The 23,444-nt window shown below is 41.6% G+C and overlaps 1 protein-coding gene across 5 annotated transcripts in view; it reads right to left on the minus strand.

Moving 5' to 3' along the window:
- LOC137324995 (uncharacterized) overlaps nucleotides 1–23,444 on the minus strand; it is a 97,390-nt gene that overhangs the window by 55,268 nt on the left and 18,678 nt on the right. For all 5 annotated transcript variants that reach the window (XM_067989693.1, XM_067989691.1, XM_067989695.1 and 2 more), the window contains exons 3-4: nucleotides 20,317–20,413; nucleotides 20,065–20,182 (exon numbers count right to left, since the gene is read on the minus strand). In XM_067989693.1, the coding sequence (XP_067845794.1) occupies nucleotides 20,065–20,182; nucleotides 20,317–20,413 (215 nt within the window). The remainder of the gene's footprint in view (nucleotides 1–20,064; nucleotides 20,183–20,316; nucleotides 20,414–23,444) is intronic.

The following is a 23,444-nucleotide window of genomic DNA, read 5'->3' on the forward strand; positions in this document are numbered from 1 at the left end:
AATGAGACGGAGTTAGTAATCTCATAGTAAGGGGTTCTCTGGGGAAGAGTGATCATAATATGATGAACTCAATGTGAAATTCTGAGAGTGACGTACTTAAGTCCAAAACTAGAGTCTTAAACTTAAACAAAGCCAATTACATCGGTATGAGGGGCAAGTTGGCTAAGGTTGATTGGGAAATTAGATTAAAAGATATGACAGTCGATAAGCAATGGTGAACATTTAAAGAAATATTTCATAATTCTCAACAAATATACATTCCATTGAGAAATAAAAACTCCACACGAAAAGTGATCCATCCATGGCTAACTAAAGAAGTTAAGGATAGTATTAGGTTAAAAGAGGCTTATAATGTTGCCAAGAATAGTAAGCCTGGGGATTGGGAGAGTTTTAGAAACCAACGATGGATGAACAAAAAATTGATAGAGGGAGAAAATAGAATGAGAGTAAACTAGCAAGATATATAAAAACAGATTGTAGGACCTTCTACAAGTACATAAAAAGAAAGAGTAGCGAAAGTAAACGTGGGTCTCCTAGAGGCTGAGATAGGAGAAATTATAATGGAGAATAAAGAAATGGCAGAGACTTAAACAAATATTTTGTATCTATCTTCATAGTAGAAGACACAAAAAAAATACCAGAAATAGTGGGGAACCAAGGGTCTGATGAGAGTTGGGGAACCTAAAGTAGTTAATATTAGTGAAGAAAAAGTACTGGAGAAGTTAATGGGGCTAAAAGCCAACAAATCCCCTGGACCCGATGGCCTACATCCTAGGGTTCTAAAACAAAAAGGTGGCTGCAAAGATAGTGGATACATTGATTGTGATCTTCCAAAATTCCCTAGAGACTCTGGAACAGTCCCAGTGGATTGGTAGATAGCAAATGTAACACCGCTATTCAAGAAAGGAGGGAGAGAGAAAACAGGGAACTACAGGCCCATTAGCTTGACATTAGTCGTTGGGAAAATGCTGGAAACCATAAATAAGGACGTGGTAACAGGCACTTAGAAAATCATTAGGCGGCGCCAACAGGGTTTTATGAAAGGGAAATTGTGTTTGACAAATCTATTAAAGTTTTTGAGGATGTAACTAGCAGGGTACATAAAGGGGAACCAGTGGATGTAGTATATTTGGATTTTCAAAAGGCATTCGATAAGGTGCCACACGAAAGGTTGTTGTACAAGTTAAGGGCTCATGGGGTTGGGGGTAATATATTAGCATGGATAGAGGATTGGTTAACGAACAAAGCGTAGGAATAAACAGGTCATTTTCAGGTTGGCAGCCTGTTACTGGTGGGAGCTGCAAGGATCAATGCTGGGGCCTCAGCTATTTACGATCTATGTTAATGACTTAGATGAAGTGGAGATGCCGGTGATGGACTGGGGTTGACAATTGTAAACAATTTTACAACACCAAGTTATAGTCCAGCAATTTTATTTTAAATTCACAAGCTTTCGGAGATTTTCTCCTTCCTCAGGCCTGAGGAAGGAGAAAATCTCCGAAAGCTTGTGAATTTAAAATAAAATTGCTGGACTATAACTTGGTGTTGTAAAATTACTTAGATGAAAGGACAGAGTGTGTTGTATCCAAGTTTGCTGACAATACAAAGCTAGGTGGGAAAGTAAGCTGTGAGGAGGACACAAAGGCTGCAAAGGGATATAGACAGGTTAAGTGAGTGGGCAAGAAGATGGTAGATGGAGTATAATGTGGGGAAATGTGAGGTTATTCACTTTGGTAGGAAACATAGAAAAACAATATTTTTTAAATGGTAAGAACTATTAAATGTTGGTGTTCAGCGGGATTTGGAAGCCCTTGTACACAAAACAAAGTTCACATGCAGGTACAGCAAGCAATTCGGAAGGCAAATGATGTGTTGGTTTTTATGGCAAGGCGGTTGGAGTACAAGAGTAAGGAAGTCTTGCTGCAATTGTGCAGGGCTTTGATGAGAGTACACCTGGAGTACTGTGTACAGTTTTGGTCTCCTTATCTAAGGAAGGATATACTTGCCTTAGAGGCGGTGCAACGAAGGTTCACTAGATTGGACACCCTTCTCATTCAGGGAATCAATGAGGAGAGATTGAGTAGAATGGGCCAAGATTCTGGAGTTTAGAAGAATGAGAGGTGATCTCATTGAAACATATAAGACTCAGAGGGCTTGACAGGGTAGATGCAGAGAGACTGTTTCCCTTGGCTTGAGAGTTGAGAAGTAGGGGGCAGAGTCTCAGGCTAAAAGGGTTGGCCATTTAAGACTGAGATGAGGAGAAATTTCTTCACTGAGGGTTGTGAATCTATGGAATTCTCTACCCCAGAAGGCTGTGGCTGCTCAATCATTGAGTACATTCAAGGCTGAAATCGATAGATTTTGGACTCTAAGGGAATCAAGGCATATGGGGATCGGGCGGGAAAGTGGAGTTGAGGTTGAAGATCAGCCATGATCTGATTGAATGGCAGAGCAGGCTCGAGGGGCCGTGTGGCCTACTCCTGCTTCTATTTTTTTTTATGTAGGAGAAAGTGGATTTCTGTCCAATACTCACGTAGCAGCAAAGTAAAGCTGAGAAACCAGCAATGTATTGAAGTAGTCAGAAGCTCAGTAGGTAATAGCAGCAGGTGTGGCTTAGGCTGTAAGCTAGAAAGGGTTACCTTAAATCTTGAAGCAATTGAGTGGCAGAGCAATGACACGGCAGCTGAAAAGCATAACCCTGATGACAGAGGAATCCAAGAGATTGAGAAATCAAATTTGAGCTGAGATCCAGCCGCTGAAAAGAATAAAAACAGAACAAGCAGGGTCGGGGATTGGGCAATGTGCTCTGCATGGGTAGCTTTAAACTTGTAGTTTAGGCTAAAATGTACTCACTGTTAGGACCATGGTATCTTAACCAGTGGAGGAGAGGAGACTGGGAAGGGGGGAGGGCAAAGGACAGCAATCTATGGCCATGGATAGAGTTGCAAAGGAGAGCTCAATGGAGAAAAAGTTACAAGAAAATAGTGCAACCTCTCTTTAGGAGTCTATGCCGCTTTCCTGGACCCCAATGGTGGGACCCACTTTTGCCTGACATGCTGGGCTCCAGAGATATACAACATGATTACATTGATCCTTTGAACTGCCTTGTAACATCTTCATTAAAGTTTTTACTTAAAGGCCTCAGCCATACCCAAATGCCAGGGCTTGCTTTGATATTTTTGACCGGAGTTGTAATGCTGTTACCTAAATTGGGATTGTGCAATCAGAGTATGTGCAATGTACCCACTTTCCCAGGATATATCAGTACTGTTCAGTCAGCTGAAATACTGGAATATTTTGCTTTAGTATCTTGCAGTGTCGGCGGTAACACAAAGCAGGCGATATTAGACTTCAATGGAAAAGGAAATTGGGTTGAGTGTATAATGGACTGCCGCTTTGCTATAGTCTGTTTTGTGCTATCCCCGAAAACAAATTGCACCCTTGGAGACTGGGGGCGATTTTAACCCTATCCGGCTGACAGAAACCAGATTGAGTGTGCAGGTAAAATTGTCCAGGTCACTTAACTGCCCTGGAGATGCTGGGAACTGACTGTTCCTGATTTTAATCCCTTCAATTGGGCAGGTGGTCGGCTGCACAATTTTCAGCCACTTCCCGCCGACTTCCCAGCCGGAACAGGCAGGAAGTCAGCCTGCGGGATTTAAATTACCATGGCCTCACTTATGGAGTTGGTTTCTAACCAACATTATGATTCACCCGCTGAAAACTGGGCCAGAGTTAAAATTGTGCTTACTGTATGTGTGTGCGTGTGCACACAAAAAATATAGACTACTGATTAAACACTGTTCTAGCTTTTTCACTTTTCTTATGAACTTACAAAGAGTCTACAGCATAGAAACAGGCCATTTGGCCCAAATTGTTGATGCCAACATTTATGCTCCTCAAGCCTCCTCCCAATCCTCTTCATCTAACCCTACCAGCATGTCCTTCTATTCCTTTCTCTCTCATGTGTATATGCTTCCCCTTAAATGCATCTTCGTTATTCACCTAAACTAATCATTGTGGCAGTGCGTTCCACATTCTTACTACTCTTTGGGTAAAGAAGGTTCACCTGAATTCCCTATTGATTAGTGACTATTTTATATTTCAAACCTCTAGTTTTGGACTCTCCCACAAGTGGAAACATTTTCTCTACATCTATCCGAGCGAACCCTTTCCTTATCTTAAAGGCCTCGATCAGGTCACCCCTCCGTCTTTTTTCCTGAGAAAAGAGCCCCAGCCTGTTCAGCCTTTCATAAGTCTGTCCTCTCAGTTCTGTTATCATCCTTGTGAAACTTTTGTGCACCTTCTCCAGTGCCTCCATATTTTTTTTATAATATGGAGACCAGAACAGTGCACAGTGTCCAAGTGTGGTCTAATCAATGTTCTATGTAAGTTTAACATAACTTCGCTGCTTTCCAATTATATCCCTCTAGAAATGAACCCGAGTAGTTGGTTTGCTTTTTTAAACAAAAAATGGCCGTACCATCCTGCGTCACTACTTTGTGATTTGTGTATCTGTATCCTTTGCTCCTCCACCCCATTTAGACGACTTATCCAAGCAATATGGGGCCTCAATCTTCCTACCAAAATGCACCACCTCACACTTACCCGTATTGAAATTAATTTGCCAATTACACACCCATTCTGCAGGTTTATTAATGTCGTCTTGTATTTTGTTGCTTTCGTCCTGAGTTATCCGCAAATTTTGAAATTGTACTTCTGATTTCAAAGTCCAAATCGTTAATGTAAATTTTGAACAAGTGGTCCCAACACTGATCCGTGGGGACCACCACTTCCCACCATTTACCTGTCTACAGAAAGTGCGTAAGAGGGTTACCGAGGTGGAGAGGGACAAGATCACAAAGGATTTAAACACAAGAGTCAAAATTTTAAATTAGAGATGTTTGGGAACCAGGTCAGCAAGAATTGGGGTGATAGGTGAGTGAGATTTAGTGCTGGACAGGATAGGTGCAGCAGAGTTTTAGATGAGCTGAAGGTTATGGAGAGTGTAGGATGCGAGGCTCGAACAGACAAGTCTGGAGGTGTCAAAGGCATGGATGAGGGCTTCGGTAGTCATTTCTCTAGGGTTTCCACTGATCTTCCATCAAAGTCACTGATGAAGATTGACAGCCAGAAGGTCCCAACCAGACTTCAAGATCTGGTTTTGGGTGGTTGGGGTGGGGTGTGAAAGAGGTCAAAACCTATTAGAGGAAGCAAACTTGAAAAAAAAATCTTTGGCCTGGTCATGGAACCCCAGCAGATTCTCCAGCCAGCAGGGGTTTGGGGACAGACCCAAGAACCATGTTCTGGATGCCCCGATGCACCAATGAGCCTTACAGATGGAAAATGAGTCAAAGAGGCCTTGATTGTCCCATTTCACCATATTTAAATGGTTTTGTTGCATCTATTTTGCTGCAGACTACATTATATTGCAATAAAGAAAGGCGTGCTGCTTCCAGAACTGAAGTCGATGATAAGGATGCACAGTAAGATGATGATGTGGGACAGGGCAGACATAGCCAGAGAAAGAAAGGTAGAACTGATAACCCAGTGCTTTCAATAAATAAAGGTCAGCTCACCAAAATAAGTCACTTCCCTCCACACACTCACAGAAAGTCCCTCATTATCAGAGTTATGTCAAGTTCCTTTATAAAAAAAGTCTACATTTCCCCTGCAATCTTCCACACCCCTAAAAATTGAAAACATAGGCACAAGTGAAGTTAGGGCTCACTGGTCTCGAAATTCAATTATGGCAAAACTGGCACACAGGGAGTGGGGCACACAATGGGATAATACCAACAGGCATGTGCAGTCAGCATCTAATATGCATGCTGCCTGCTCAATATCATGACCCAGGCATGCAGCCTGCGTTAATCATTGGCTACACCCGTTTGGGGGCAGGTTGGGTATCAGGCATCTGACACCACTTACAGGCAGCCAGCACCTCTGAAAGGGGATGTGCATGCACTCAGGCTGCAGAAGGAAGGAAACTACTCAGCTCAGAAATGGCTGCAGCAAGCATTGAAAGGACAAGGTTCTCTGATGCTGCCTTGGAGTCCCTGGTTCAGGCAGTGGACAGGAGGAGGGGGATTCTCTCTCTTCACCACCACCCCCCCCCACCAACCCCCCCCACCACCCAGGAACAAAAAGCCCTCCAAGCAACAACTCCGCCACCAGCGGGAAGAAGTCGCCGAGGTGGTCAATACCTGGAGCTTAACTCCAAGGACATGGCCGCAGTGCCTAAAGAAGTTCAATGATCTCATCAGAGTTGTCAAGGGAAGAATACTGCTCTCTTACTCTCTGCTCACCATGTGGGTACAGTAGCATAGTGGTTATGTTACTGGACTAGTAATCCAGAAGCCTGGACTAATAATCCAGAGACATGAGTTCAAATCCACTTGGATGAAGCACTGAGGGGAGTAAGGACACAGAATGTATTCCAGGTGGGGGTCTTCAACATCCATGACCAAGAGCAGCTCGGTAACACCACTATTGACCTAGCTGGCCATGTCCTGAAGGACATAGCTGCCAGCAGGTCAAGTAGGTTTTTCCCTCATGTTGCTTCTCTCACCACCAGGGCCTGCAGCAGGTGGTGAGAGACCCTAAACCTCTGCCTCTCCACTTCTCCCTCCTCCTCTAAGCTTTCCTCTTTGGCCAAGCTTTTGGTCACCTAATGTCTCCTTCTTTGTCTTGGTTTTGTCCAATTAAAATCCAGTGAAGCCCTTTGGGACATTTTACTACATTAAAGGCACTACATAAATGCAAATTGTTGTTGTTAAGGGAAGGCGCCGCATACATCGAGCTTCACTGAGGAGCATGCAAGAGAAGTGCTCCCTGATTACCTGCTGTGCATAAGGCCTCCTGTGCAGTGTCTGCCTCCTCTTCCCTCTTATCGTAGCTGCTCCTGCTCTCTCATCTTCCATGCTGCTCCCCTTGTCTTCCAGCCCCGAAGGCAGCCCTACCAGACCACCCATGATTGCAATCAAACTGTTCATAAAAGGAAGTCAACAACAAAATCTTCTCCTCGGCAGTCAAACTGAACTGTCCAGTCAGAAAACATGCCAAGAAACACCCAGAAGTTAACCAACAGCCTGAAATGACAAACCAGCAACTAAACAAAGTATTGGATGACCCCTTTAAATTGCACTGAAGAGTCCTTCCTGCCTGTTAGCACCACGAGTTTCTGGCTGAATTTAGCACACGGCGTGTCAGGGCTGGGGCATACCAAAATTGAAAAAGGAACCTCCAACAAGTGTAGGTCCCTAATTTGAATGTTATTCACTGCTTTAAATAGTTCTGGCGTGCACGATGAACGCCTACGGAGAAGTTCGATCCAGTATGGCAGGTGGCACACTTTTGGCTTGAAATGAGCGCAAGCTACTTGCCCGCTATATTGAAAGCTTAAGTGCTCATTTAGCACCCGAAAAACACGTGTGGCACAATGAAATTTCTAGGCCTATGTACACCAGCTAAGTATACTTTATAGAACAATGTTCCCCAAAAAGACCTGTATTTTTATTGCAAATACTATTGAGCCAAACAGCAAAAGTGTAACTGCAAACAAAAATGTGACAAGAATATATTATAGATATTTCTTAGTATAAAACATTCCATTCAATTAAATCAAATACACATTAAAATGAAAATATTTACTCTGCACAGAGTATGTACACACTTCATACAACATATATCAATATATTTTAATATGTGATTTTATATATTTTACACAAATCTATTTTATAGAATCATAGAAGTTTACAACATGGAAACAGGCCCTTCGGCCCAACATGTCCATGTCGCCCAGTTTATAACACTAAGCTAGTCCCAATTGCCTGCACTTGGCCCATATCCCTCTATACCCATCTTACCCATGTAACTGTCCAAATGCTTTTTAAAAGACAAAATTGTACCCGCCTCTACTACTGCCTCTGGCAGCTCGTTCCAGACACTCACCACCCCTTGAGTGAAAAAACTGCCCCTCTGGACCCTTTTGTATCTCTCCCCTCTCACCTTAAATCTATGTCCCCTGGTTATAGACTCCCCTACCTTTGGGAAAAGATTTTGACTATCTACCTTATCTATGCCCCTCATTATTTTATAGACTTTTAACTCATATTCCTTTCACTGAAAAAACTCGACAATTATACAAAACCTGAATGAGGTGAGGTGGAGCAGTAAGTGGCAGGGATAATGCCCCAAGACCCTTAAAAGCCTCAGATCACTCATCTCAGGGAAGTTGTCCCAGAGGGACCAGATTCCAGCAGCCTTTCTGTTACAGTGGCAGGCACATCTCTCGTGTAGTCACTGGAGTGGGCCTGAAGGCAGCAGGCTCACTGCCACTCACGAGAGACAGCAACATCTGCACCCACTTCATGTAGCCCACTGGTGCTGACCACAGGCTCAGGATGAGCTACTTCTTGGTGTCAGTACACACCAAACAATCCCAACCAGCTCTTGGAAGCTTGTGAAACTGTCCTGTTCAAAATATCTATAGTAGTTAGCTACTACGCCAGAAGCCAAAGTTCTTAGAAGCTGTTCCTGATGACTTGATACCACAGAAATCTCCCGAGCTTTCAGTTTCCAGGTTGCTCTGCAGATCATGCGGCAAGGTTTTGTAACCCCTTCTGCAAAACCAGGTTCTTCTCCCTTCTCAGTTCACAAATCTCAGGTTTCCTACCACATAAATGCCCCCTCTGCTGCCATTGTAGTGGTGCCAAACACTAAAACACAGGCTGGAATCAATGGTAACAGAAGCAGGAGATGGTAGGAAGAATGAAGAGAGGCAATATAACCTAGAGGGCACAATTCTAAAAAGGGTACAGGAACAGAGAGATCTGGGGGTATATGTGCACAAATCATTGAAAGTGGCAAGCCAGGTTGAGAAAGCGGTTAAGAAAGCATATAGGACCCTGGGCTTTATAAATAGAGGCAGAGAGTACGAAAGTATGGCAGTCATAAACCACCTTTATGAAACACTGGTTCAGCCACAACTGGAGTAACGTATCCAGTTCTGGGCACCGCACTTTAGGAAGGATGTGAAGGCTTTAGAGAGGGTGTAGAAGAGATTTACTGGAATGATTCCAGGGATGAGGTGCTTTAGTTACGTGGATAGACTTTAAAAAGCTGGGGTTGTTCTCCTTGGAACAGAGACAGTTGCGAGGAGATTTGATAAGAGTATTCAAAATCATGAAGGGTCTAGACAGAGTAGAGAGAAACTGTTCCCATTGCCCGAAGGGTCAAGAACCAGAGGACCTCGATATAAGATGATTGGCAAAAGAACCAAAAGGTGACATGAGGAAAAACTTTTTTTTATATTACATAGCGAGTGGTTAGGATCTGGAATGCACTGCCCTAGGGGGTGGTAGAGGCAGATTCAATCGTGGCATTCAAAAGGGAACTGGTTTCGTACTTGAAAGGAAAAAATCTGCAGGGCTACAAGAATAGGGCGGGGTAATGGGACTAGCTGGATTGCTCTTGCATAGAGCCGATGCAGACTCGATGGGCCGAATAGCCGCCTTCCGTGCTCTAACCTTTCTATGATTCATATATAACAGGGCAAGCAAGAGTTGGGTAGCCAAGTTCCATGTGGTGAGAGAAAGAAAGTTACCATGGTTCTGGCAGGGGTGGAGATGTGGCAGTAGACAATAACGTTCATGCAGGTCAGCACAAGTGCTAGGTTCAAGATCATCCTACCACTACCAAGGAAAAAGAAAGCAGGGTGGGGAGGGAAAGATGAACTGTGGCCAAGGCCTAAAATCAGTACTGGGGGCATGCACACGTTGGCACCCCAGCTGCCCAGAAAATCAAATAGAATCCTCAGGCTTGCTACTTTTTCTGGCAACTTTATATGACTCCTCTTTAGATCTAATACTATCCTTAATTTCTTTTGTTAGCCATGGTTGGCCGCATTTCCTTTTGTGTTTTTGCGCCAGAAATGAATGTATAATTGTTGCAATTCATGCATTCGTTCCTTAAAAGTTAGCCATTGCTTATCCACTGTCATGCCTTTTAATGAAGCTTCCCAATCTATCATAGCCAACTCACTCCTCATACCTTCGTAGTTTTCTTTGTTTAGATTTAGGACCCCCTGGTTTCCGATTGGACTACATCACTTTCCATCTTAATGAAGAATTCTATCATGTTATGGTCGCTCCTCCCTAAAGGACCCCGCACAACAAGATTATTAATTAACCCCTTCTCATTGCACAATACCCAATCTAGAATAGCCTGTTCCCTGATTGGCTCCTCAACATACTGGTCTAAAAAACCATCTCGTACACACTCCAGGAATTCATCCTCCACAGTATTATTGCTAATTTGGTTTGGCCAGTCGATATGTAGATTAAAGTCACCCATGATTACTGTTATACCCCTGTTACATGCATCTCTAATTTCCTGTTTGATCCCATCCCCTACATTGCCACTACTGTTGAGGCCTACAGACAACTCCCACCAGTGTTTTCTGCCCCTTGGTGCTTCTTAACTCCACCCAGACTGATTCTACATTTTGATTTTCTGAGCCAATATCCTCTCCCACTATTGCTCTGATTTCATCCTTTACTAACAATGCCACCCCACCTCCTTTTCTTTTTGCCTGTCCTTCCTAAAAATTGAATGCCCTCGGATATTCAGCTCCCAGCCTTGGTCACCCTGCAGCCATCTCTCTGTAATTGCTATTATATCATATCCGTTTACATCTATTTGCGCTGTTAATTCATCTACCTTATTACGAATGCTTCGTGCATTCAGATTATAGTGCCTTTTGATTTGTCTTTTTAACATTTTTAGACATCTTAACATTTTTTTGTACTATGGCCCTATTTGTCTTATTACCATTTTTTCTTACCCAGACCCTATTTGTTAGTACACTCTTGTTTGTACGTTCTGTCCCTTCCTGACACAATCTGGTAATCCTTCCCTCAATCGCTTTCCTGCACTGCTTCTTTGTCTTTTCTCTTTAGCATTCTGGGTTTCTCTCCACCACGACCCCTCCCCCCACCTTATTTAGTTTAAAGCCCCATCCACCTCCCTAGTTACTCGATTCATGAGAACTCTAGTCCCAGCATGGTTCAGGTGTAGTCCGTCCCAACGGAACAGCGCTCTCTTTCCCCAGTACTGGTGCCAGTGCCTCACGAATCGAAACCCACTTCTCCCGCACCAATCTTTGAGCCAAGCATTCATCTCCCTGATTCTACTGACCCTACGCCAAATTGCTCGTGGCTCAGGTAATAATCCAGAGATTATTACCTTTGTGGTTCTGCTTTTTAAATTTAGTCCCTAGCTGCTCAAACACGCTCAGCAGAACCTTTTCCCTTAGTCCTACCTATGTCGTTGGTGCCTGCATGGACCACGACAACTGGATCCTCCCCCTCCCACTCCAAGTTCTTCTCCAGCCAGGAGGAGATGTCCTTAACCTTGGCACCGGGTAGGCAACATAGCCTTTGGGACTCGTGCTCCTGGCTGCAGAGAACAGTGCCTATCCCCCTAACTACACTGTCGCCTACTACAACCACCTTCCTTTTTACTCCCTCCACTTGAATGGCTTCTTGTACCACGGTGCCATGGTCAGTTTGCTCGTCCTCCCCGCAGTCCCCGCATTTGTCCACAAGGGTTGCAAGAACCTCAAATCTATTGGACAAGCGCAGGGACTGAGGCTCCTGGATCCCCGTACTTGCCTCACTCGCAGTCACACCCTCTTGTCCCTGACCATGTGTCAATTCTAAAGTATTTAATCTAAGGGGTGTGGCTGCCTCCTGGAGCAAAAGGTCCAGGTCGCTTTCTCCAGATTGTAAAACGGACTGCAAGACCTTTTACAAGTATATAAAAAGGAAGAGAGTAGCAAAAGTAAATGTTGGTCCCCTAGAGGCTGAGAAAGGAGAAATTATAATGGGGAAGTCAGGAAGTGGCAGATGTGTTAAACGAATATTTTGCATCTGTCTTCACAGTAGAAGACACAAAAAGCACACCAGAAATAGTGGGGAACCAAGGGGCTAATGAGAGTGAGGAACTTAAAGTAATTATCAGTGGAGAAAAAGTACTTGAGAAATGAATGGGACTAAAAGCCAATAAATCCCCTGGAACTGATCGCCTACATCCGAGGGTTCTAAAAGAGGTGGGTGGCTGCAGAGATAGTGGATGCATTAGTAATGATCTTCTAAAATTCTAAAACAGTCCCAACGATTGAAAGGTAGCAAATATAACCCCGCTATTAAAGGAACGAGGGAAGAGAGAAAATGGGAACTACAGGTCTGTTAGCCTGACATCAGTCGTCGGGAAAATGCTGGAATCCATTATTAAGGAAGTGGTAACAGGGCACTTCGAACAGAATAACATGATTAGGCAGAGTCAACGTGGTTTTATGAAAGGGAAATAGTGTTTGACAAATTTATTAGAGTTTTTTTGAGGATGTAACTAGCAGGGTGGGTAAAGGGGACCCAATGGATGTCGTATATTTGGATTTTCAAAAGGCATTCGATAAAGTGCCACATAAAAAGGTTGTTACGCAAGATAAGAGCTCATGGGGTTGCGGATAGCATATTAACATAGATAGAGGATTGGTTAACGGACAGAAAACAGACAGTAGGGATAAATGGGTCATTTTCAGGTTGACAGGCTGTAACTAGTGTGTTACCGCAAGGATCAGTGCTTGGCCCTCAGCTATTTACAATCTATCTTAATGATTTGGATGAAGGGGCAGAGTGTATTGGATCCAAATTTGCTGACAATACAAAGCTAGGTGGGAAAGTAAGCTGTGAGGAGGACAGAGGCTGCAAAGGGATAGAGACAAGTTTAGTGAGTGGGCAAGAAGTGACAGGTGGAGTATAATGTGGAAAATTTGAGGTTATTCACTTTACTCGGAAGAATAGAAAAACAGAATATTTTTTTAAATGGGAAACTATTAAATGTCGGTGTCCAGAAAGACTTGGATAGCTTGGTACAAGAAACACAATAAGTTAGCATGCAGGTACAGCAAGCAATTAGGAAGGCAAATGGTATGTTGGCCTTTATTGCAAGGGCATTGGCGTACAAGAGTAAGGAAATCTTGCTGCAATTGTAAAAGGCTTTGGTGAGACCACACCTGGAGTACTGCGTACAGTTTTGGTCTCCTTATCTAAGGAAGGATATACTTGCCTTAGAGGCAGTACAATGAAAGTTCACTAGATTGACTTATGAGGAGAGGTTGAGTAGAATGGGCCTATATTCTCTGGAGTTTAGAAGAATGAGAGATGATCTCATTGAAACATATGTGATTCTGAGGGGGCTTGACAGGGTAGGGGCAGAGAGGTTGTTTCCCCTCGCTGGTGAGTCTAGAACTAGAGGGCATAGTTGCAGGGTAAGGGGTTAGACATTTACAACTGAGATGAGGAAGAATTTCTTCACTCAGAGAGTTATGAACCTTTGGAATTCTCTACCCCAGATGGCAGTGGATGCTGAGTCGTTAAGTATGATCGATAGATAGATAGATGAGATAGATAGATTTTTGGAATCTAGGGGAAATCGAGGGCTATGGGAATCAGGCAGGAAAGTGGAGTTGAGGTTGAAGATCAGTCATGATCCAAATGAATGGCGGAGCAGGCTTGAGGGGCCGTATGGCCTTCTCCTGCTCTTATTTCTTATGTTCTTGAGGCAAGCAGCATTCCCGCTCAAAGAAGATGGAATCCTCCTTACAATATGCAATTTAGGGTTCTACACTGCATTTAGCACCCCGATACAGTTTGGTCTTCCCAGGGCAAAGCATGTACTCAGTCCAGTGGAAATGAACATTGAGGGGTCCAATTAGAGGTCCTTAAAAGGAACCACCACAGGCAGCTCATGAAAATAAAAAAGCTTTGATAATAACAACTATTTACATTTATACAGCACCTTTAACGTAGTAAAACATCCCAAGGTACTTCACAGGCGTATAAACAGTCAAGATTTGACAACAAGCCACATAGCTATTAGGACAGGTGGCCAGATGATTGGTCACTGTATGAGGTTTTTAGATAGATAGATAGATAGATAGATAGATAGATAGATAGATAGATAGATAGATAGATAGATAGATAGATAGATAGATAGATAGATAGATAGATAGAGATTTGTGAAGGGAATTCCAGAACTTAGGGCCTAGGCAGCTGAAGGCATGGCCACCAATGGTGAGAGGCGATGAAAATCGAGGATGCAGCGATCTTGGAGTGTTGTAGAACTGGAGGAGGTTACAGAGATAGGGAGGAGCAAGGCCATGGAGGGATTTGAACATATTTGAGACGTTGCCAGACCATGAATGCCCTTCCTGGCCCCATAGAAATCTTCCTGCCTATTCCCAGACCTACCGTGATATCCCATCATCTGGAGTTGCTTCCTAAAACATAAGAAATAGGAGAAGGAGTAGGCCATATGACCGCTCAAACCTGCTCTGCCATTCAATAAGATCATGGCTGATCTTCTACGTCAACTCCACTTTCCCACCCTATCCCCATCCCCTCGATTCTCGGTGTCCAAAAATCTATCAATCTCAGATTTGAATATACTCAACAGCTGAGCATCCACAGACCTCTGGGGTAGAGAATTCCAAAGATTCACAACCCTCTGAGCGAAGAAATTCCTCCTCATTTCAGTCCTAAACAGCTGACCCCTTATCCTGAGACTATGACCCCAAGTTCCAGACTCTCCAGTCATAGGAAACAGCCTCTCAGCATCTACCCAGTCAAGCCCTCTAAGAATTTTATACGTTTCAATGAGATCACCTTTCAATCTTCCAAGCTCCAGAGAATATAGGCCCATTCTACTCAATCTCTCCTCAAAGGACAACCCTCTCAACCCAGGAATTAATCTAGCGAATCTTATTGCACCCCCTTTAAAAGGCAAGTATATCCTTCCTTAGGTAAGGAGACAAACTGTACACAGTACTCCAGGTGTGGTCTCACCAGAGCCCTATATAATTGCAGCAAGACCTTCTTACTCTTATACTCCAATCCCTTTGCAATAAAGGCTAACATACTATTTGCCTTCCTAATTGCTTGCTTTACCTGCATGTTAACTTTGTGATTCATGTACAAGGACACCCAAAGTCCTCTGAATACCAACATTTCTTCGTCTCTCACCTTTAAAAAAAATATTGCTTTTCTATTCTTCCTACCAAAGTGGATAATTTCACATTTCCCCAAATTATACTCCATCTGCTACCTTATCGTCCACTCGTTTAACCTGTCTATATCTCTTTGCAGCCTATGTCCTCCTCACAGCTTACTTTCCCACCGAGCTTTCTGTCATCAGCAAACTTAAATACATTATACTCAGTCCCCTCATCGAAGTCATTGGTATAGATTGTAAACAGCTGAGGCCCAAGCACTGATCCTTGCGGTAACCCGCTAGTTACAACCTGCCAACCCGAAAATAACCCGTTTATTCCTATTCTGTTTTCTGTCCATTAACCAATCCTCATTTTGTGCTAATATTATCCCAGTCTCGTGAGCTCTAATCTTGTGTAACAACCTCTTGTGTGGCACCTTATCGAATGCCTTTTGAAAATCCAAATATATTACATCCACAAGTTCCTCCTCATCTACCCTGCGAGTTACACCCTCAAAAAATTCTAATAGATTGGTGAAACATGATCTCCCTTTCATAAAACAGTGTTGACTCTGCCTAATCATTACAATTTTCTAAGTGCCCTGTTACTACGTCCTTAATAATAGATTCTATCATTTTTCCTACCACTGATGTCAGGGTAACTGTCCTATAGTTCCCTGTTTTCTTTCTCTCTCCTTCCCCATAGTGCACCACTTCCAGCTCAGCTCCGTGGAGAAGCTGCTAGATTCCTGCCCTCCCCCACCTGATTGAGCACCGACAGGCAGGTTGACAATCAGCACCGGCAACTAGCTGATATTATTGTAATGCAGCTCAATCATGAAAATCATTCAAACCTCACGTCAAAATCATTGGGTGTGCATAGTGGTCACCCGGTCCATCGCCTACCCTTTTTACACAGTATACCAAAAATTCACCCCAACTGCCCTGCCTATCTCTCTCTAATACACTTTGATGTTTATAGAGCACAAACTAAAAGATCCTACAGATGCATAAACAGTGCAGTCATTTTCAACACTCTTTCTCATACAGTCTCTCTGTTCTTAACAAAAGAACTTAACTGGAGAGAAGTATGCAGTGGGGTTCCCCAGGGTCAGTATTAGGACCATTGCTTTTCTTGTTATATATAAATGACCCAGACTTGGGTATAGGAAATGCAATTTCAAAGTTTGTGAATGATACAAAACTTGGCAATGTAATAAATAGTGAGGAGGATAGTAGCAGACTTCTGGAGGACATAGGCTGATGAAATGGGAAGACACATGGCTGACAAAATTTAATGTGGAAAAGTGTGAAGTGATGCACTTTCGGAGGAACAACATGGAGAGGCAGTATAATCTAAACAATACTATTTTGAGGGGGTGCAAGAGCAAAGGGACCTGGGAGGTGCATATTCACAAATCTTTGAAGGTGGCAGGGCAAGTTGATAAGACGGGTTAAGAAAGCATATGGGATACTGAATATAAAAACAAGGAAGTCATGCTAAACCTTTAAAAGATTAGTCCTCAGCTGGAGTGTTGTGTACAATTTTGAGCACCACACTTTAGGAAGGATGTCAAGGCCTTAGAGAGAGTACAGAGGAGGTTTACCAGGGATGAGGGACTTCAATTATGTGGAGAGACTGGAGAAGCTGGGATTGTTCTCCTTAGAGCAAAGGTTAAGGAGAGACCTAATAGAGGTATTCAAAATTATATGGGGTTTTGCTAGAGCAAGTAGGTAGAAACTATTTCCTCTGGCAAGTGGGTTGAAACCAGAGGTCATAGATTTAAAATAATTGGCAAAAGAACTGGAGGGGAAATTTTTTCCACAGGGGGTCGTTAAGATCTGGAACACACTACCTGAAAGGGTGGTGGAATCAGATTCCATAGGAATTTTCAAAAGACAATTGAACATATACTTGGAGGACTAATTTGCAGGGTTATGGGGAAAAAGCTGGGGTGTGGGACTAAATTGGACCGTTCCTTCAAAGAGCCGGCACAGGCATGACAAGCTGAATGGCCTCCTTCTGTGCGGCAAGATTCAATGATGTAATATAAATTTTACCTGAATAAAGCTTTTCAAAATTGTCATCTAGCTTTTCTTCAAATAATTTTGAAAAGTAACTAAGCAATAATTGCTAGAAGCTGAAGGAGAATATCTCATCAATACAGATGACTGAATTGTACTTATGCATCCTGAGAAATTAGGCACATTGCACATGGTTTTGCTGCACAATCCAATTTCAGCTCACAGCATGACAGCTCCGGGCAAAAAGATCAAGTTCAAGACTAGGCTGTCAGAAGAGGCTGTGGCCTCCAAGTAAAAACTTTAATGAAGGCACTAAAAGACAATCCGATGGATAAATGTAATGTGAAATATACAATTATTTTGAATTTTTATTTTGTCTAATATTTTATTTTGGAGCATGTAAATTTCAGGTACTGAAAATAAAATGATGGATAACATTTTGTTCAGAAAGCATTTTAAGTGATTTCTGGAGAAAAGATCAATATGAGCAGCCTACTGGAATTCACTAAAACAGTAGGTGTTATGTAACAGGTAGGAGTTATGTGACAGGCAAGGTATCACACTTTTAACATTGAAAGTCCTACAAATGCACTACCTACAGTCATAAAAGGTATTGCTGGAAAATGTGGACACTTTTCTAATGGGTTTTCCCCATAAGAACAGGTTGACTTAGGAGTTTTCAATGGAACATGTGCCCCAGTACCAAATTTATTATAAATATATTGCCCAGGGAAAACTGCTAAAAATACCAGAAATAAAGATATTTTATCAAAAAAGCAGGGGTTCAAAACAAAGAAAGGAAAGAGTTGGAGGCAACAGCAATCAATTGTTTATTTTCAAGTCAGTTTGGGTCCCAGCAAATTATTCACATATTGGACAGGGGAAATATCTGACATTAAAAATAGCCTCACTAAATATACAAATAAAGAAAAATGGTCAATGAAAATGCTAAACTATAAAAGTACTTCTAGTTTTTCTAATCATTAACTAGAGCCAGAGCTTTAGTAAAAGAGAACACTTTGAAATTATTTATTTATATACTGCACATAGAAAATGCCTTAAAAACCCCCAGATATATTGAAGACAAAAGACTGTTAATAAAAATGCTGAAGTTTTCAAAGTCACTAAGCAGAATGAGCACTTATAGTGGAGAGCGGTAAAAAAAATAGCAGGAAGACCTGAGATACACTCAGAGCAGCACCTAATGGCGGGAGGCCTGAAATTACAGCACAGTCTTTTACCAGTATAAATAGACAAATATATTATTCAAAAATCATGACACATGAAAGAAGGTTAATATGGACAGAATATGTGGACCATACACAAAACTTTTAATATATTACAGATAGGCAGAATTATTATTCTATTTGGATTATAAAAGACACTTACTATTTGTGCTTTTGAGTTTCACATCAAAAATTGTAGCATTGAACAGTATACTCACACTTGGAGTACTGTGCACAGTTCTGGTCTCCATACTACAGAAAGGATAGAGGCATTGAAGAGGATGCAAAAAAGATTTACAAGGATAATACCAGAACTGAGAAGATATACTTATTAAGAAAGGCTGAACAGGCTGGACCTCTTCTCTCTACAAAAGAGAAGGCTGAAGGGTGACCTGACAGAGATCTTAAAGATAAGGAAAGGGTTTGATGGGGTAGATGTAGAGAAAATGTGTCCACTTGTGGGGGAGTCCAAAACTACAGGTCATAAATATAAGACCGTCACTAATAAATCCAATAGGGAATTCAGGAGAAACTTCTTTACCCAAAGAGTGGTAAGAATGTGGAACATGTTACAAGGAGTAGCTGAGGCAAATAGCAGATACATTTAAGGGGAAGCTAGATAAGCACATGGTGGAGGAAGGAATAGATAGAAGTGTATGCTGATAGGGTTAGATAAAGTAGGGAGGGAGGAGGTCGTGTGGAGCGTAAATGCCGGAATGGACCAGTTGGGCCAAACGGCCTGTTTCTGTAGTTTCAATGTAACTTTCGATGAATACATATAAACCTTTTTGGGTTCCTTTGCCTCATCATAGGAAACCACTATATTTGGATTGGAGAAGTCTTTTTTTTTGAGCTTGGCATCAAAAAACAAATTATGTAGAAATGATCATGTTTTCACACTGAGCAACCATACAAATAAAACTATTCTGGGTTCCTTTTTCACATCACGTGACACCATTTTTACAATGTTGCATTCCAAATCAAAGCCAGTAAAGCAAATCTTGATTATTATATTTTATTAAATGCTTTCTTACATTATTGTTTTACGTTCTTATGGATTTTGCACTTGCAAGATTAATGAGCGAGACTTGCATTATTAAAAATCTGTAATTAGTTATACTTTGAAGTCTGTACAAAAACTGGAAGATAATACAGCTTGCATTCTATATTATCCAAACCACCATCTTGTATTACCGGGCAATGGGGAAGAATAGTTTCAGTGGGTGCTATGAAGTAAAAGAGTAATACTCTGATTTGCCTTTTTTCCAAAAATTTCTAATGCCATTCAAATATCTGGATATGATTTTGAATTTTGCACCTTCAGAAACTAAAAGAACTTCTTTGGGTCAGATATTTAGACTTATAAAAATAATTTTGATTTCAGTGCATGGAGTGCTAATGAACTCCCCCAAAGTAGTCAACTGATAGCATCAAATTTGGCACAATGGCTAATGATGCTACTAGCAGTAATAAAAATGATTTACTTTTTTCATTTAAACATTTCCATTGGCACATAGACTTGAAGTTGTAACTAATTTAGAGTACAGTTTAAAATGGCATAACATAATGATCAGGCTTGTTTGCCTTCAGCTCTCGAGTGAAGCTGATACTGCATAGAATATTTACCTTTTCTAAAGTCAATCAACATAACTTAGACCATTTGACAATTAAAAGCCTATGATTTTTCTTTTGATTTCAGAAATAAGAATAATGTAATGGCAAGTTTACAATCTTGGGAACTATTTCTAGTAGTCACTACCTGATATTCTTCAGTATATGGGCAAGGAGAGCATGGAGACTTCGATGCATAAGCCTTTGATAACAGGTTTGAACAAACTTCTGAGCTTCTAATTTGTTTGATAACACGATGGTGTTTTCTGCAAAGTTGGCAAGGAGAGAGAGAATGGCAATAAACATTATTCAGTCTAGCTATATTTACATTACCAGTGGTTTCCTAATACAAGATACACAAAATGGTTATTTTGATATAATGCAGGGGAAAATCTCATACCTTTCTCTATGACAAAGGCAGCATACGGCAATGCATAAAGCAAGGATGAGAATCAGTATAACAAGGATTCCAATAAATGAAATTGTGGTAAACCGTTCTGCAGGGGGAAAACATAAGGAGAACATATAAGAAAGCATGGGTCAGATATTTAGATTTAGACTTATAAAATTAATTTTGTTTTCAGTGCATTGAGTGCTAATGAACTCCCCTAAAGTAGTCAACAAATAGCATCAAATTTGGCATAATGGCTAATGATGCTACTAGCATTAATAAAAAGTATTTACTTTTTCATTTAAACATTTCCACTGGCACATAGGAGTGCTTTCTAAATGGTGAAAAGCTCAAAACATTGGAGGTCCAAAGAGACTTAGGGGTCCATGTACATAGATCATTAAATGTCATGGACAGGTACAGGAAATAATCAAAAAGGCTAATGGAATGCTGGCCTTTATATCTTGAGGCCTAGAATACAAGGGGGTAGAAGTTATGCGACAGCTGTACAAAGTCTTGATTAGACCACACCTGGAGTATTGTGTTCAGTTCTGGGCACCGCACCTTAGGAAGGATATATTGGAGGGAGTGCAGGGTAGATTTACTAGAATGATACCTTGACTCCAAGGATTAAATTATGAGGAAAGATTACACAAATTAGGGTTGTATTCCCTGTAATTTAGAAGATTAAGGGTGATTTAATCAAAATTTTCAAAATCTTAAGGGGAACTGATAGGGGTAGATAGAGAGAAAATATTTCCGCTGGTTGGGGAGTCTAGGACTAGGGGACATAGCCTAAAAATTAGAGCTAAGACTTTCAGGAGTGAAGTTAGGAAACACTTCTACACGCAAAGAGTGGTAGAAGTTTGGAACTCTCCTCCACAAATGGCAATTGATGCGAGCTCAATTGTTAATTTTAAATCGGAGATTGATAGATTTCTGTTAACCAAAGGAATTAAGAGATATGGAGTTAGGTCACAGATCAGCCATGATCTCACTGAATGGTGGAACAGGTTCGAGGGGCTAAATGGCCTACTCCTGTTCCTATGGATAAGAAAAGCTCATTTGGCCATCAAGGCTGCTCCTTTACATTCCATGTACAAATTCTCTACCATTGATTCTAAACCATTTAGTGAATCTGTTGAAGGAAGTTCTGCAAAATTACTCCCTCTCCCTCCAAAAAAAATCCAAAACTCCCAAATGGTGGAGGTGGGCGCGTGCACTCATGCACGCATTTCCTCTGCATGCTCTTTATCGTCACCCAATATCGTTCACAATTAGAACTCATTTATTTAAGTCTAACCTGCTGCTTTCCATGGGTGATATCATCTTTGTCTATATCATTTCCTATAGCTTTCACTCCTAGTCCTTCCCAAATATTTACCCTGCACTTTCCTGAAGGATGTAATCAACATTGCGCTGTTTTAAGTAAGAGTCTATTCGAAATAACCAATCCTCTGGTGGAAAAAAAATCTTTGATTCCATTGTCTTGCTTTGAGTTTAATTTTGTACTTGTGTCCAATTCTATACTCAAAGTTCAAGTTAAACAATAAACATTACATTGAAATTATCTATGCTTCTCAGCATATTAAAGAACTAGATTATGTCTTTCAATATTTTTCTTCCATGAAAACAAATTCAGTTCTGAAAACTGTAAAAAGAGGAAAACTGTAAAAAGAGGAAAACTGTAAAAAGAGGAAAACTGTAAAAAGAGGAAAACTGTAAAAAGAGGAAAACTGTAAAAAGAGGAAAACTGTAAAAAGAGGAAAACTGTAAAAAGAGGAAAACTGAATCTATATCCTGAAAACAACTTTAATTGTGAAGCACTAAACGATTCTTTAACCCCTCCTTGTTAAAGAGTTATCTAGGGGCTTAAATTCCACACCTAGGGATAATCAGGCGCCTGGCTCACCGGAAATATCCTACATCAACCAGTCCACATCAAGCTAACCATTATACAAATCAACTCCTTTTTAGGGCACTGCAACAAAAATATGCATTTATATAGAACCTTTAACACAAGTAAAACATTCCAAAGTGCTTCACATTGGCGTAATCAAAAAAAAATTGATATTAAACCAAACAAGGAGATGTTATGAGAAGCGACCAATACACTTGGTCAAAGAGGTAGGTTTTAAGAAGGGTCTTAAAAGAGGGGAAGGAGATGGAGAGGCAGAAGGGTTTAGGAAAGGAATTCCAGAGCATGACACCTGGACAGAAGAAGTCATGGCTGCCAATGTGGGGCAATGCACAAGAGACCAGAGTCAAAGGAATGGAGAATTCAGGGATGGGTTGTAGGGCTGGGGGAAGTTACAGAGAAAAGGAGGCAAGACCATGAAGAGATTTAAGCAAATTTTAAATTTTGGGGAATGGGATCCAAAGTAGGTTGAGGACATGGTTGATGGGGAGAGGGATTTGTGCAGGACAGAATATGGACACCAGGCATTTGGATGAGCTGAAGCTTTCAGAAGGTGGAGGATGGGACGACAGCCAGGAGAGCAATGGAATAACCCAGTTTGGAGGTGACAAAGGCATGGATGAAAGTTTCAGCAGCAGATGGGCTGAGGTCAGGGAAGAGGTGGGTGATGTAATTGATATGAAAGTAGGCAGTCTTTGTGATTGAGAGGATATGGGGTCAGAAGCTCACCTTGGGATTGAAAACCATCATTTGTGCTGCATTATTGCAGTCAGTACTCTGTCAATTTGTTGTGTGAAGATTTGTTGTGGGTAATGCAGGTGGGAGCAGGAAGTTGCAAAGGGACATAGACAGATTAAGTGAGTGGGCAAAACTATGGAAAATGGATTTCAATGTGGGCAGATGTGCGAGGTCATCCACTTTGGACCCAAGAAAGATAAATCAGAATATTTTCTAAATGGTGAGAAACTAGAAACTGTAGAGGGAGAGAGAGATTTGGGAGTTCAGGTACACAAATTATTAAAAGTTAATAGACATGTACAAAAAGCAATCAAAAAGGCTAATGGAATGATGGCCTTCATCTCAAGGAGTCTGGAATACAATGGGGAAGATGTTATGCTTCAGTTGTTATGTTCTTGGTCAGACCCCATCCTGAGTACTACGTTCAGTTTTGGGCACCGCATCTCAGGAAGGATATATCGGCCTTGGAGGGGGTGCAGCA

The sequence above is a fragment of the Heptranchias perlo genome, chromosome 9, assembly GCF_035084215.1.
Source record: "Heptranchias perlo isolate sHepPer1 chromosome 9, sHepPer1.hap1, whole genome shotgun sequence".
Taxonomy (NCBI): domain Eukaryota; kingdom Metazoa; phylum Chordata; class Chondrichthyes; order Hexanchiformes; family Hexanchidae; genus Heptranchias; species Heptranchias perlo.